At 47.1% G+C, this 16,072-nt stretch overlaps 1 protein-coding gene across 3 annotated transcripts in view; it reads right to left on the bottom strand.

The window, feature by feature from the left end:
• The window catches only part of LOC129847052 (WD repeat-containing protein 88-like), a 51,058-nt gene extending 35,865 nt beyond the window's left edge, over positions 1-15,193 (bottom strand). The window contains exons 1-2 of one of the 3 annotated variants that reach the window (XM_055914828.1): positions 14,861-15,193; positions 824-934 (exon numbers count right to left, since the gene is read on the bottom strand). In XM_055914828.1, the coding sequence (XP_055770803.1) occupies positions 824-934; positions 14,861-14,986 (237 nt within the window). In that variant the 5' untranslated portion in view covers positions 14,987-15,193. Of the gene's footprint in view, positions 1-823; positions 935-14,853 lie in introns of all 3 variants that reach the window. The other 2 variants (XM_055914827.1, XM_055914826.1) reach the window with 2 other exon arrangements.
• Positions 15,194-16,072: the final 879 nt, after the last annotated feature.

Here is a 16,072-nt window from a genome sequence, read left to right as displayed (position 1 = left end):
AATGGCACCCTATTCCCTACAGAGTGCACTACTCTTGACCAGAGCCCTATAGGCCTTGGTCCGAAGTAGTGCACTATTTAGGGAATTAGGGTGCTATTTAGGTCACAAACATATCATATAGTTCAGGTTAACACCTATAGGTTCTTGGTCATAAGTAGTGCACTATATAGGGAATAGTGGTCATAGGTAGTGTACTATTTAGGGAATAGTGGTTATAGGTAGTGAACTATATAGGGAATAGTGGTTATAAGTAGTGAACTATATAGGGAATAGTGGTTTTAAGTAGTGAACTATATAGGGAATAGTGGTTTTAAGTAGTGCACTATATAGGGAATAGTGTTCATAGGTAGTGCACTATATAGGGAATAGTGGTTTTAAGTAGTGCACTATATAGGGAATAGTGGTTTTAAGTAGTGCACTATATAGGGAATAGTGTTCATAGGTAGTGCACTATATAAGGAATAGTGGTTTTAAGTAGTGCACTATATAGGGAATAGTGTTCATAAGTAGTGCACTATATAGGGAATAGTGGTCATAAGTAGTGCACTATATAGGGAATAGTGGTCATAAGTAGTGCACTATATAGGGAATAGTGGTCATAAGTAGTGCACTATATAGGGAATAGTGTTCATAAGTAGTGCACTATATAGGGACTAGTGGTCATAAGTAGTGCACTATATAGGGAATAGTGTTCATAAGTAGTGCACTATATAGGGACTAGTGGTCATAAGTAGTGCACTACATAGGGAATAGTGGTCATAAGTAGTGCACTATATAGGGAAGTATTCCATTTGGGAAGCGGCCTAGTGTTTGGTGGACCTACCCACAGAATGGCCGTCTTGTCGTGGGAGCTGGTCAGGACTTTGGTGTCGTCAAAGCAGAAGTGACAGCTGGTGACAGCGTCTGTGTGACCCCTCAGCACCTTGATGGGAATCTGCAGAGGCACGGGGGATCAAGCCCCGTTTCACATCTTCATTTCACCATGATGAGGGTCTGAAGAGGCACGGAGAATCAAGCCCCATTTCACATCTTCATTTCACCATGATGGGGGTCTGAAGAGGCACGGAGAATCAAGCCCCATTTCACATCTTCATCACACCATGATGGGGGTCTGAAGAGGCATGGGGGAATCAAGCCCCATTTCACATCTTCATCACACCATGATGGGGGTCTGAAGAGGCATGGGGGAATCAAGCCCCGTTTCACATCTTCATCACACCATGATGGGGGTCTGAAGAGGCATGGGGAAATCAAGCCCCATTTCACATCTTCATTACACCATGATGGGGATCTGAAGAGGCATGGGGGAATCAAGCCCCGTTTCACATCTTCATTACACCATGATGGGGGTCTGAAGAGGCATGGGGAAATCAAGCCCCATTTCACATCTTCATTACACCATGATGGGGGTCTGAAGAGGCATGGGGAAATCAAGCCCCATTTCACATCTTCATTACACCATGATGGGGGTCTGAAGAGGCATGGGGGAATCAAGCCCCATTTCACATCATCATTACACCATGATGGTGGTCTGAATCAAGCCCCGTTTCACATCTTCATTACACCATGATGGTGGTCTGAATCAAGCCCCGTTTCACATCTTCATCACACCATGATGGGAGTCTGAAGAGGCATGGGGGAATCAAGCCCCATTTCACATCATCATTACACCATGATGGTGGTCTGAATCAAGCCCCGTTTCACATCTTCATCACACATAGTAGTAGTATTTGGGCCCAGTTGTTTCCCTAGCACTGTTTCAACATGCTAACGTTTTAGCATTTCTGCCACAAATCCCATTCAAGTCATGGGACTGATATTAGCATTTTTCACGCATCATGTCCAAATCATATGAAACGATCTAAAATCGTATTGTGAAAAGCTCAACAAAGTCACTTATATATGTTTTAAACACGACTAAAGCATTGCAGTAATGACAATGTGAATGTCCATCATTTAATACGACAGGTCTGTTCTTTCTGTTCCAAAATGGCACCTCAATTAATGACCCATCTGTTGAGAGGTCTTGGGTCATCATTTATATGTTTGGCCACCAGCCAGATGTATAGCAGGAGGGCTTTTCATGCAGTGTTTCCTAGCCTGGTTCCAGATCGGTTTGTGCTCTTGCCAACTCGTTGTCAAGACAAGCATGTTTGTCATGAGTGGTAAGGAGTTGGGCATGACAACACAAACAGACTGGGACCTCAAGTGTTTCCATGTTTAAGGAAACGGTTTTCATTTAAAAGCTTGTTGTGTAGTAGGCTAAGTTGACAGTTGCCATCATTCATTCATGTTATTGTCAGTGTTATGACACAGGTGCAACGCAATTAATTATGTATAGCTATGTGGCTAGCTGTTAGCTTGACTTGCTAACGTTAGCTGCTCTATAAAGAGCTATGAACATGAAGGCTATCCAACCCCTCTCTAGCCAGCTAGCTACCTGCTCTATAAAGAGCTATGAACATGAAGGCTATCCAACCCCTCTCTAGCCAGCTAGCTACCTGCTCTAGAGCTATGAACATGAAGGCTAACCAACCCCTCTCTAGCCAGCTAGCTACCTGCTCTAGAGCTATGAACATGAAGGCTATCCATTCCCTCTCTAGCCAGCTAGCTACCTGCTCTATAAAGAGCTATGAACATGAAGGCTATCCAACCCCTCTCTAGCCAGCTAGCTACCTGCTCTATAAATAGCTATGAACATGAAGGCTATCCAACCCCTCTCTAGCCAGCTAGCTACCTGCTCTAGAGCTATGAACATGAAGGCTAACCAACCCCTCTCTAGCCAGCTAGCTACCTGCTCTAGAGCTATGAACATGAAGGCTAACCAACCCCTCTCTAGCCAGCTAGCTACCTGCTCTAGAGCTATCAACATGAAGGCTATCCAACCCCTCTCTAGCCAGCTAGCTACCTGCTCTAGAATGAGCTATGAACATGAAGTCTATCCAACCCCTCTCTAGCCAGCTAGCTACCTGCTCTAGAATGAGCTATGAACACGAAGGCTATCCATCCCTCTCTAGCCAGTTAGCTACCTGCTCTAGAATGAGCTATGAACATGAAGTCTATCCAACCCCTCTCTAGCCAGCTAGCTACCTGTTCTATAAAGAGCTATGAACATGAAGGCTATCCAACCCCTCTCTAGCCAGCTAGCTACCTGCTCTATAAATAGCTATGAACATGGAGGCTATCCAACCCCTCTCTAGCCAGCTAGCTACCTGCTCTAGAATGAGCTATGAACATGAAGGCTATCCAACCCCTCTCTAGCCAGCTAGCTACCTGCTCTAGAATGAGCTATGAACATGAAGGCTATCCAACCCCTCTCTAGCCAGCTAGCTACCTGCTCTATAAATAGCTATGAACATGAAGGCTATCCAACCCCTCTCTAGCCAGCTAGCTACCTGCTCTAGAATGAGCTATGAACATGAAGGCTATCCAACCCCTCTCTAGCCAGCTAGCTACCTGCTCTAGAATGAGCTATGGACATGAAGGCTATTCAACCCCTCTCTAGCCAGCTAGCTACCTGCTCTAGAATGAGCTATGAACATGAAGGCTATCCAACCCCTCTCTAGCCAGCTAGCTACCTGCTCTAGAATGAGCTATGAACATGAAGGCTATCCAACCCCTCTCTAGCCAGCTAGCTACCTGCTCTATAAAGAGCTATGGACATGAAGGCTATCCAACCCCTCTCTAGCCAGCTAGCTACCTGCTCTAGAATGAGCTATGAACATGAAGGCTATCCAACCCCTCTCTAGCCAGCTAGCTACCTGCTCTAGAATGAGCTATGGACATGAAGGCTATTCAACCCCTCTCTAGCCAGCTAGCTACCTGCTCTATAATGAGCTATGAACATGAAGGCTATCCAACCCCTCTCTAGCCAGCTAGCTACCTGCTCTAGAATGAGCTATGAACATGAAGGCTATCCAACCCCTCTCTAGCCAGTTAGCTACCTGCTCTAGAATGAGCTATGAACATGAAGGCTATCCAACCCCTCTCTAGCCAGCTAGCTACCTGCTCTATAAATAGCTATGAACATGAAGGCTATCCAACCCCTCTCTAGCCAGCTAGCTACCTGCTCTAGAATGAGCTATGGACATGAAGGCTATTCAACCCCTCTCTAGCCAGCTAGCTACCTGCTCTAGAATGAGCTATGGACATGAAGGCTATCCAACCCCTCTCTAGCCAGCTAGCTACCTGCTCTAGAATGAGCTATGAACATGAAGGCTATCCAACCCCTCTCTAGCCAGCTAGCTACCTGCTCTAGAATGAGCTATGAACATGAAGGCTATCCAACCCCTCTCTAGCCAGCTAGCTACCTGCTCTAGAATGAGCTATGAACATGAAGGCTATCCAACCCCTCTCTAGCCAGCTAGCTACCTGCTCTAGAATGAGATATGAACATGAAGGCTATCCAACCCCTCTCTAGCCAGCTAGCTACCTGCTCTAGAATGAGCTATGAACATGAAGGCTATCCAACCCCTCTCTAGCCAGCTAGCTACCTGCTCTATAAAGAGCTATGAACATGAAGGCTATCCAACCCCCCTCTAGCCAGCTAGCTACCTGCTCTAGAATGAGCTATGAACATGAAGGCTATCCAACCCCTCTCTAGCCAGCTAGCTACCTGCTCTAGAATGAGCTATGAACATGAAGGCTATCCAACCCCTCTCTAGCCAGCTAGCTACCTGCTCTATAAAGAGCTATGAACATGAAGGCTATCCAACCCCTCTCTAGCCAGCTAGCTACCTGCTCTAGAATGAGCTATGAACATGAAGGCTATCCAACCCCTCTCTAGTCAGCTAGCTACCTGCTCTAGAATGAGCTATGAACATGGAGGCTATCCAACCCCTCTCTAGCCAGCTAGCTACCTGCTCTAGAATGAGCTATGAACATGGAGGCTATCCAACCCCTCTCTAGCCAGCTAGCTACCTGCTCTAGAATGAGCTATGAACATGAAGGCTATCCAACCCCTCTCTAGCCAGCTAGCTACCTGCTCTAGAATGAGCTATGAACATGAAGGCTATCCAACCCCTCTCTAGCCAGCTAGCTACCTGCTCCAGAATGAGCTATGAACATGAAGGCTATCCAACCCCTCTCTAGCCAGCTAGCTACCTGCTCTAGAATGAGCTATGAACATGGAGGCTATCCAACCCCTCTCTAGCCAGCTAGCTACCTGCTCTAGAATGAGCTATGAACATGGAGGCTATCCAACCCCTCTCTAGCCAGCTAGCTACCTGCTCTAGAATGAGATATGAACATGAAGGCTATCCAACCCCTCTCTAGCCGGCTAGCTACCTGCTCTATAAAGAGCTATGAACATGAAGGCTATCCAACCCCTCTCTAGCCAGCTAGCTACCTGCTCTATAAAGAGCTATGAACATGAAGGCTATCCAACTCATTCCCTCTCTAGCCAGCTAGCTACCTGCTTTATAAAGAGCTATGAACATGAAGGCTATCCAACCCCTCTCTAGCCAGCTAGCTACCTGCTCTAGAATGAGTTATGAACATGAAGGCTATCCAACCCCTCTCTAGCCAGCTAGCTACCTGCTCTAGAATGAGCTATGAACATGAAGGCTATCCAACTCATTCCCTCTCTAGCCAGCTAGCTACCTGCTCTAGAATGAGTTATGAACATGAAGGCTATCCAACCCCTCTCTAGCCAGCTAGCTACCTGCTCTATAAAGAGCTATGAACATGAAGGCTATCCAACCCCTCTCTAGCCAGCTAGCTACCTGCTTTATAAAGAGCTATGAACATGAAGGCTATCCAACCCCTCTCTAGCCAGCTAGCTACCTGCTCTAGAATGAGCTATGAACATGAAGGCTATCCAACCCCTCTCTAGCCAGCTAGCTAACTGCTCTAGAGCTATGAACATGAAGGCAATCCAACCCCTCTCTAGCCAGCTAGCTACCTGCTCTAGAATGAGCTATGAACATGAAGGCTATCCAACCCCTCTCTAGCCAGCTAGCTACCTGCTCTATAAAGGGCTATGAACATGAAGGCTATCCAACCCCTCTCTAGCCAGCTAGCTACCTGCTCTATAAAGAGCTATGAACATGAAGGCTATCCAACCCCTCTCTAGCCAGCTAGCTACCTGCTCTATAAAGAGCTATGAACATGAAGGCTATCCAACCCCTCTCTAGCCAGCTAGCTACCTGCTCTATAAAGAGCTATGAACATGAAGGCTATCCAACCCCTCTCTAGCCAGCTAGCTACCTGCTCTATAAAGAGCTATGGACATGAAGGCTATCCAACCCCTCTCTAGCCAGCTAGCTACCTGCTCTAGAATGAGCTATGAACATGAAGGCTATCCAACCCCTCTATAGCCAGCTAGCTACCTGCTCTATAAAGAGCTATGAACATGAAGGCTATCCAACCCCTCTCTAGCCAGCTAGCTACCTGCTCTATAAAGAGCTATGAACATGAAGGCTATCCAACCCCTCTCTAGCCAGCTAGCTACCTGTTCTATAAAGAGCTATGAACATGAAGGCTATCCAACCCCTCTCTAGCCAGCTAGCTACCTGCTCTATAAATAGCTATGAACATGAAGGCTATCCAACCCCTCTCTAGCCAGTTAGCTACCTGCTCTAGAATGAGCTATGAACATGAAGGCTATCCAACCCCTCTCTAGCCAGCTAGCTACCTGCTCTATAAAGAGCTATGAACATGAAGGCTATCCAACCCCTCTCTAGCCAGCTAGCTACCTGCTCTAGAATGAGCTATGAACATGAAGGCTATCCAACCCCTCTCTAGCCAGCTAGCTACCTGCTCTATAAAGAGCTATGAACATGAAGGCTATCCAACCCCTCTCTAGCCAGCTAGCTACCTGCTCTATAAAGAGCTATGGACATGAAGGCTATCCAACCCCTCTCTAGCCAGCTAGCTACCTGCTCTAGAATGAGCTATGAACATGAAGGCTATCCAACCCCTCTCTAGCCAGCTAGCTACCTGCTCTAGAATGAGCTATGAACATGAAGGCTAACCAACCCCTCTCTAGCCAGCTAGCTACCTGCTCTATAAAGAGCTATGAACATGAAGGCTATCCAACCCCTCTCTAGCCAGCTAGCTACCTGCTCTAGAATGAGCTATGAACATGAAGGCTATCCAACCCCTCTCTAGCCAGCTAGCTACCTGTTCTATAAAGAGCTATGAACATGAAGGCTATCCAACCCCTCTCTAGCCAGCTAGCTACCTGTTCTATAAAGAGCTATGAACATGAAGGCTATCCAACCCCTCTCTAGCCAGCTAGCTACCTGTTCTATAAAGAGCTATGAACATGAAGGCTATCCAACCCCTCTCTAGCCAGCTAGCTACCTGCTCTATAAATAGCTATGAACATGAAGGCTATCCAACCCCTCTCTAGCCAGCTAGCTACCTGTTCTATAAAGAGCTATGAACATGAAGGCTATCCAACCCCTCTCTAGCCAGCTAGCTACCTGTTCTATAAAGAGCTATGAACATGAAGGCTATCCAACCCCTCTCTAGCCAGCTAGCTACCTGTTCTATAAAGAGCTATGAACATGAAGGCTATCCAACCCCTCTCTAGCCAGCTAGCTACCTGCTCTAGAATGAGATATGAACATGAAGGCTATCCAACCCCTCTCTAGCCAGCTAGCTAACTGCTCTAGAATGAGCTATGAACATGAAGGCTATCCAACCCCTCTCTAGCCAGCTAGCTACCTGCTATAGAATGAGCTATGAACATGAAGGCTATCCAACCCCTCTCTAGCCAGCTAGCTACCTGCTCTAGAATGAGATATGAACATGAAGGCTATCCAACCCCTCTCTAGCCAGCTAGCTACCTGCTCTAGAATGAGCTATGAACATGAAGGCTATCCAACCCCTCTCTAGCCAGCTAGCTACCTGCTCTAGAATGAGCTATGAACATGAAGGCTATCCAACCCCTCTCTAGCCAGCTAGCTACCTGATCTATAAAGAGCTATGAACATGAAGGCTATCCAACCCCTCTCTAGCCAGCTAGCTACCTGCTCTAGAATGAGCTATGAACATGAAGGCTATCCAACCCCTCTCTAGCCAGCTAGCTACCTGCTCTAGAATGAGCTATGAACATGAAGGCTATCCAACCCCTTTCTAGCCAGCTAGCTACCTGCTCTAGAATGAGCTATGAACATGAAGGCTATCCAACCCCTCTCTAGCCAGCTAGCTACCTGCTCTATAAAGGGCTATGAACATGAAGGCTATCCAACCCCTCTCTAGCCAGCTAGCTACCTGCTCTATAAAGAGCTATGAACATGAAGGCTATCCAACCCCTCTCTAGCCAGCTAGCTACCTGCTCTATAAAGAGCTATGAACATGAAGGCTATCCAACCCCTCTCTAGCCAGCTAGCTACCTGCTCTAGAATGAGCTATGAACATGAAGGCTATCCAACCCCTCTCTAGCCAGCTAGCTACCTGCTCTAGAATGAGCTATGAACATGAAGGCTATCCAACCCCTCTATAGCCAGCTAGCTACCTGCTCTATAAAGAGCTATGAACATGAAGGCTATCCAACCCCTTTCTAGCCAGCTAGCTACCTGCTCTATAAAGAGCTATGAACATGAAGGCTATCCAACCCCTCTCTAGCCAGCTAGCTACCTGCTCTATAAAGAGCTATGGACATGAAGGCTATCCAACCCCTCTCTAGCCAGCTAGCTACCTGCTCTAGAATGAGCTATGAACATGAAGGCTATCCAACCCCTCTCTAGCCAGCTAGCTACCTGCTCTAGAATGAGCTATGAACATGAAGGCTAACCAACCCCTCTCTAGCCAGCTAGCTACCTGCTCTATAAAGAGCTATGAACATGAAGGCTATCCAACCCCTCTCTAGCCAGCTAGCTACCTGTTCTATAAAGAGCTATGAACATGAAGGCTATCCAACCCCTCTCTAGCCAGCTAGCTACCTGCTCTATAAATAGCTATGAACATGAAGGCTATCCAACCCCTCTCTAGCCAGTTAGCTACCTGCTCTAGAATGAGCTATGAACATGAAGGCTATCCAACCCCTCTCTAGCCAGCTAGCTACCTGCTCTATAAAGAGCTATGAACATGAAGGCTATCCAACCCCTCTCTAGCCAGCTAGCTACCTGCTCTAGAATGAGCTATGAACATGAAGGCTATCCAACCCCTCTCTAGCCAGCTAGCTACCTGCTCTATAAAGAGCTATGAACATGAAGGCTATCCAACCCCTCTCTAGCCAGCTAGCTACCTGCTCTATAAAGAGCTATGGACATGAAGGCTATCCAACCCCTCTCTAGCCAGCTAGCTACCTGCTCTAGAATGAGCTATGAACATGAAGGCTATCCAACCCCTCTCTAGCCAGCTAGCTACCTGCTCTAGAATGAGCTATGAACATGAAGGCTAACCAACCCCTCTCTAGCCAGCTAGCTACCTGCTCTATAAAGAGCTATGAACATGAAGGCTATCCAACCCCTCTCTAGCCAGCTAGCTACCTGCTCTAGAATGAGCTATGAACATGAAGGCTATCCAACCCCTCTCTAGCCAGCTAGCTACCTGTTCTATAAAGAGCTATGAACATGAAGGCTATCCAACCCCTCTCTAGCCAGCTAGCTACCTGTTCTATAAAGAGCTATGAACATGAAGGCTATCCAACCCCTCTCTAGCCAGCTAGCTACCTGTTCTATAAAGAGCTATGAACATGAAGGCTATCCAACCCCTCTCTAGCCAGCTAGCTACCTGCTCTATAAATAGCTATGAACATGAAGGCTATCCAACCCCTCTCTAGCCAGTTAGCTACCTGCTCTAGAATGAGCTATGAACATGAAGGCTATCCAACCCCTCTCTAGCCAGCTAGCTACCTGCTCTAGAATGAGCTATGAACATGAAGGCTATCCAACCCCTCTCTAGCCAGCTAGCTACCTGCTCTAGAATGAGCTATGAACATGAAGGCTATCCAACCCCTCTCTAGCCAGCTAGCTACCTGATCTAGAATGAGCTATGAACATGAAGGCTATCCAACCCCTCTCTAGCCAGCTAGCTACCTGCTCTATAAAGAGCTATGAACATGAAGGCTATCCAACCCCTCTCTAGCCAGCTAGCTACCTGCTCTAGAATGAGCTATGAACATGAAGGCTATCCAACCCCTCTCTAGCCAGCTAGCTACCTGCTCTAGAGCTATGAACATGAAGGCTATCCAACCCCTCTCTAGCCAGCTAGCTACCTGCTCTATAAAGGGCTATGAACATGAAGGCTATTCAACCCCTCTCTAGCCAGCTAGCTACCTGCTCTAGAAAGAGCTATGAACATGAAGGCTATCCAACCCCTCTCTAGCCAGCTAGCTACCTGCTCTATAAAGAGCTATGAACATGAAGGCTATCCAACCCCTCTCTAGCCAGCTAGCTACCTGCTCTAGAATGAGCTATGAACATGAAGGCTATCCAACCCCTCTCTAGCCAGCTAGCTACCTGCTCTAGAATGAGATATGAACATGAAGGCTATCCAACCCCTCTCTAGCCAGCTAGCTACCTGCTATAGAATGAGCTATGAACATGAAGGCTATCCAACCCCTCTCTAGCCAGCTAGCTACCTGCTCTAGAATGAGATATGAACATGAAGGCTATCCAACCCCTCTCTAGCCAGCTAGCTACCTGCTCTAGAATGAGCTATGAACATGAAGGCTATCCAACCCCTCTCTAGCCAGCTAGCTACCTGCTCTAGAATGAGCTATGAACATGAAGGCTATCCAACCCCTCTCTAGCCAGCTAGCTACCTGATCTATAAAGAGCTATGAACATGAAGGCTATCCAACCCCTCTCTAGCCAGCTAGCTACCTGCTCTAGAATGAGCTATGAACATGAAGGCTATCCAACCCCTCTCTAGCCAGCTAGCTACCTGCTCTAGAATGAGCTATGAACATGAAGGCTATCCAACCCCTCTCTAGCCAGCTAGCTACCTGCTCTAGAATGAGCTATGAACATGAAGGCTATCCAACCCCTCTCTAGCCAGCTAGCTACCTGCTCTAGAATGAGCTATGAACATGAAGGCTATCCAACCCCTCTCTAGCCAGCTAGCTACCTGCTCTAGAATGAGCTATGAACATGAAGGCTATCCAACCCCTCTCTAGCCAGCTAGCTACCTGCTCTAGAATGAGCTATGAACATGAAGGCTATCCAACCCCTCTCTAGCCAGCTAGCTACCTGCTCCAGAATGAGCTATGAACATGAAGGCTATCCAACCCCTCTCTAGCCAGCTAGCTACCTGCTCTAGAATGAGCTATGAACATGGAGGCTATCCAACCCCTCTCTAGCCAGCTAGCTACCTGCTCTAGAATGAGATATGAACATGGAGGCTATCCAACCCCTCTCTAGCCAGCTAGCTACCTGCTCTAGAATGAGCTATGAACATGAAGGCTATCCAACCCCTCTCTAGCCAGCTAGCTAACTGCTCTAGAGCTATGAACATGAAGGCAATCCAACCCCTCTCTAGCCAGCTAGCTACCTGCTCTAGAATGAGCTATGAACATGAAGGCTATCCAACCCCTCTCTAGCCAGCTAGCTACCTGCTCTATAAAGAGCTATGAACATGAAGGCTATCCAACCCCTCTCTAGCCAGCTAGCTACCTGCTCTATAAAGAGCTATGAACATGAAGGCTATCCAACCCCTCTCTAGCCAGCTAGCTACCTGCTCTATAAAGAGCTATGAACATGAAGGCTATCCAACCCCTCTCTAGCCAGCTAGCTACCTGCTCTATAAAGAGCTATGGACATGAAGGCTATCCAACCCCTCTCTAGCCAGCTAGCTACCTGCTCTAGAATGAGCTATGAACATGAAGGCTATCCAACCCCTCTCTAGCCAGCTAGCTACCTGCTCTAGAATGAGCTATGAACATGAAGGCTATCCAACCCCTCTCTAGCCAGCTAGCTACCTGCTCTATAAAGAGCTATGAACATGAAGGCTATCCAACCCCTCTCTAGCCAGCTAGCTACCTGCTCTAGAATGAGCTATGAACATGAAGGCTATCCAACCCCTCTCTAGCCAGCTAGCTACCTGCTCTAGAATGAGCTATGAACATGAAGGCTATCCAACCCCTCTCTAGCCAGCTAGCTACCTGCTCTAGAATGAGCTATGAACATGAAGGCTATCCAACCCCTCTCTAGCCAGCTAGCTACCTGCTCCAGAATGAGCTATGAACATGAAGGCTATCCAACCCCTCTCTAGCCAGCTAGCTACCTGCTCTAGAATGAGCTATGAACATGGAGGCTATCCAACCCCTCTCTAGCCAGCTAGCTACCTGCTCTAGAATGAGATATGAACATGAAGGCTATCCAACCCCTCTCTAGCCAGCTAGCTACCTGCTCTAGAATGAGCTATGAACATGAAGGCTATCCAACCCCTCTCTAGCCAGCTAGCTACCTGCTCTAGAATGAGCTATGAACATGAAGGCTATCCAACCCCTCTCTAGCCAGCTAGCTACCTGATCTATAAAGAGCTATGAACATGAAGGCTATCCAACCCCTCTCTAGCCAGCTAGCTACCTGCTCTAGAATGAGCTATGAACATGAAGGCTATCCAACCCCTCTCTAGCCAGCTAGCTACCTGCTCTAGAATGAGCTATGAACATGAAGGCTATCCAACCCCTCTCTAGCCAGCTAGCTACCTGCTCTAGAATGAGCTATGAACATGAAGGCTATCCAACCCCTCTCTAGCCAGCTAGCTACCTGCTCTAGAATGAGCTATGAACATGAAGGCTATCCAACCCCTCTCTAACCAGCTAGCTACCTGCTCCAGAATGAGCTATGAACATGAAGGCTATCCAACCCCTCTCTAGCCAGCTAGCTACCTGCTCTAGAATGAGCTATGAACATGGAGGCTATCCAACCCCTCTCTAGCCAGCTAGCTACCTGCTCTAGAATGAGATATGAACATGGAGGCTATCCAACCCCTCTCTAGCCAGCTAGCTACCTGCTCTAGAATGAGATATGAACATGAAGGCTAACCAACCCCTCTCTAGCCAGCTAGCTACCTGCTCTAGAATGAGCTATGAACATGAAGGCTATCCAACCCCTCTCTAGCCGGCTAGCTACCTGCTCTATAAAGAGCTATGAACATGAAGGCTATCCAACCCCTCTCTAGCCAGCTAGCTACCTGCTCTAGAATGAGCTATGAACATGAAGGCTATCCAACCCCTCTCTAGCCAGCTAGCTACCTGCTCTAGAATGAGTTATGAACATGAAGACTATCCAACCCCTCTCTAGCCAGCTAGCTACCTGCTCTAGAATGAGCTATGAACATGAAGGCTATCCAACCCCTCTCTAGCCAGCTAGCTAACTGCTCTAGAGCTATGAACATGAAGGCAATCCAACCCCTCTCTAGCCAGCTAGCTACCTGCTCTAGAATGAGCTATGAACATGAAGGCTATCCAACCCCTCTCTAGCCAGCTAGCTACCTGCTCTATAAAGAGCTATGAACATGAAGGCTATCCAACCCCTCTCTAGCCAGCTAGCTACCTGCTCTATAAAGAGCTATGAACATGAAGGCTATCCAACCCCTCTCTAGCCAGCTAGCTACCTGCTCTATAAAGAGCTATGAACATGAAGGCTATCCAACCCCTCTCTAGCCAGCTAGCTACCTGCTCTATAAAGAGCTATGGACATGAAGGCTATCCAACCCCTCTCTAGCCAGCTAGCTACCTGCTCTAGAATGAGCTATGAACATGAAGGCTATCCAACCCCTCTCTAGCCAGCTAGCTACCTGCTCTAGAATGAGCTATGAACATGAAGGCTAACCAACCCCTCTCTAGCCAGCTAGCTAACTGCTCTAGAGCTATGAACATGAAGGCAATCCAACCCCTCTCTAGCCAGCTAGCTACCTGCTCTAGAATGAGCTATGAACATGAAGGCTATCCAACCCCTCTCTAGCCAGCTAGCTACCTGCTCTAGAATGAGCTATGAACATGAAGGCTATCCAACCCCTCTCTAGCCAGCTAGCTACCTGCTCTATAAAGAGCTATGGACATGAAGGCTATCCAACCCCTCTCTAGCCAGCTAGCTACCTGCTCTATAAAGAGCTATGAACATGAAGGCTATCCAACCCCTCTCTAGCCAGCTAGCTACCTGCTCTATAAAGAGCTATGGACATGAAGGCTATCCAACCCCTCTCTAGCCAGCTAGCTACCTGCTCTAGAATGAGCTATGAACATGAAGGCTATCCAACCCCTCTCTAGCCAGCTAGCTACCTGCTCTAGAATGAGCTATGAACATGAAGGCTAACCAACCCCTCTCTAGCCAGCTAGCTACCTGCTCTAGAATGAGCTATGAACATGAAGGCTATCCAACCCCTCTCTAGCCAGTTAGCTACCTGCTCTATAAAGAGCTATGAACATGAAGGCTATCCAACCCCTCTCTAGCCAGCTAGCTACCTGCTCTAGAATGAGCTATGAACATGAAGGCGATCCAACACCTCTCTAGCCAGCTAGCTACCTGCTCTAGAATGAGCTATGAACATGAAGGCTATCCAACCCCTCTCTAGCCAGCTAGCTACCTGCTCTAGAATGAGCTATGAACATGAAGGCTATCCAACCCCTCTCTAGCCAGCTAGCTACCTGCTCTAGAATGAGCTATGAACATGATGGCTATCCAACCCCTCTCTAGCCAGCTAGCTACCTGCTCTAGAATGAGCTATGAACATGAAGGCTATCCAACCCCTCTCTAGCCAGCTAGCTACCTGCTCTATAAAGAGCTATGAACATGAAGGCTAACCAACCCCTCTCTAGCCAGCTAGCTACCTGCTCTATAAAGAGCTATGAACATGAAGGCTAACCAACCCCTCTCTAGCCAGCTAGCTACCTGCTCTATAAAGAGCTATGAACATGAAGGCTAACCAACCCCTCTCTAGCCAGCTAGCTACCTGATACCTGGGCAAGCTCCTGATGTTCCCACACCGAGGCACTTCTCTTCTCCACATCCTTCTCCTCCTTCCCCTCATCAATGGTCTCGTCAAGTGACAAAGGGTCGATATTTCTCCACGTCATTTTGTCCATGAAAACTAAATGTATTTCTCTATGTTAGATATTTCATTGTTTTTCGCAAAAGTATCTAGCTACAGTAGCTAACCGGGCAGTCAGAGTCGCCAACGGCGTCCAAAGTTTGCTCTGCCAGTCAGTGCGTTCCCATAGCGACGGCCAGGCATCAGAGCACTGCGTTTGGTGTGACTGAGATGGATAACGATCTGAAATGTGCAGACTACAAAAAAATATGAGCTGTGCGTGTATGTAATGACAATGTTTTATATACACACATATAATATATATATAATACAATATAATATATATCATTACAATATATATATTGTAGCGACCCGCACAGACAGCTGTGTGTTATGTGTTAGGCTAGTAGGTGGTTGTGTTGTACTGACCAGTACCCAGTGTTCGCGGGGTCCGACATGTCAATCAACCTGCTATCTGCCAATCATGGGAATGCCTGGAATGTTCTGATGCCGGGCATCGTGGTGGTTGGCGGAGTGGCGTGGAGGGGGGTTGGGCAGGGGGGTGGAGCATTGGAAGTTAAGACCAGGTTTAACCTTTATTCTCTCTCTCATGTCTGGCTTTCACAAGAGAAGGTCACGATTGGCTTGTGGGTTATCTGTCATTTATTTGGCGTGGGCTACAGCCAAACAGTAGCCTGTGTAAAGTTAGGTTAATAAACCGTCAATTCGCAAACTCAAGCCTCTGTCTGGACAATTGTTCCTTTATGATCTAATCAGGTCATTACAATATTAAACACATACATACACACAGTGCATTCGGAAAGTATTCAGACCCTTTGTCTGGTTTCACATTTTTGTTAAATTACAGCCTTATTCTAAAATGGATTAAATCGTTTTCCCCCCTAATCAATCTGCACACAATACCCCATATTGACAAAGAAAAAACTGATTTTTAGGAATTTTTACATTTTTTTATTTAAAAAATTTTCACATTTACTCAAGTATTCAGACCCTTTACTCAGTACTTTGTTGAATCATCTTCGTCAGTGATTACAGCCTCGTCTTCTTGGGTATGACACTACAAGCTTGGCACACCTGTATTTGGGGAGTTTCTTCCGTTCTTCTCTGCAGATCCTCTCAA

The sequence above is a fragment of the Salvelinus fontinalis genome, unplaced genomic scaffold (assembly GCF_029448725.1).
Source record: "Salvelinus fontinalis isolate EN_2023a unplaced genomic scaffold, ASM2944872v1 scaffold_0687, whole genome shotgun sequence".
In the NCBI taxonomy this organism is placed as follows: Eukaryota; Metazoa; Chordata; class Actinopteri; order Salmoniformes; family Salmonidae; genus Salvelinus; species Salvelinus fontinalis.
This window is presented reverse-complemented; position numbering and strand designations above follow the sequence as displayed.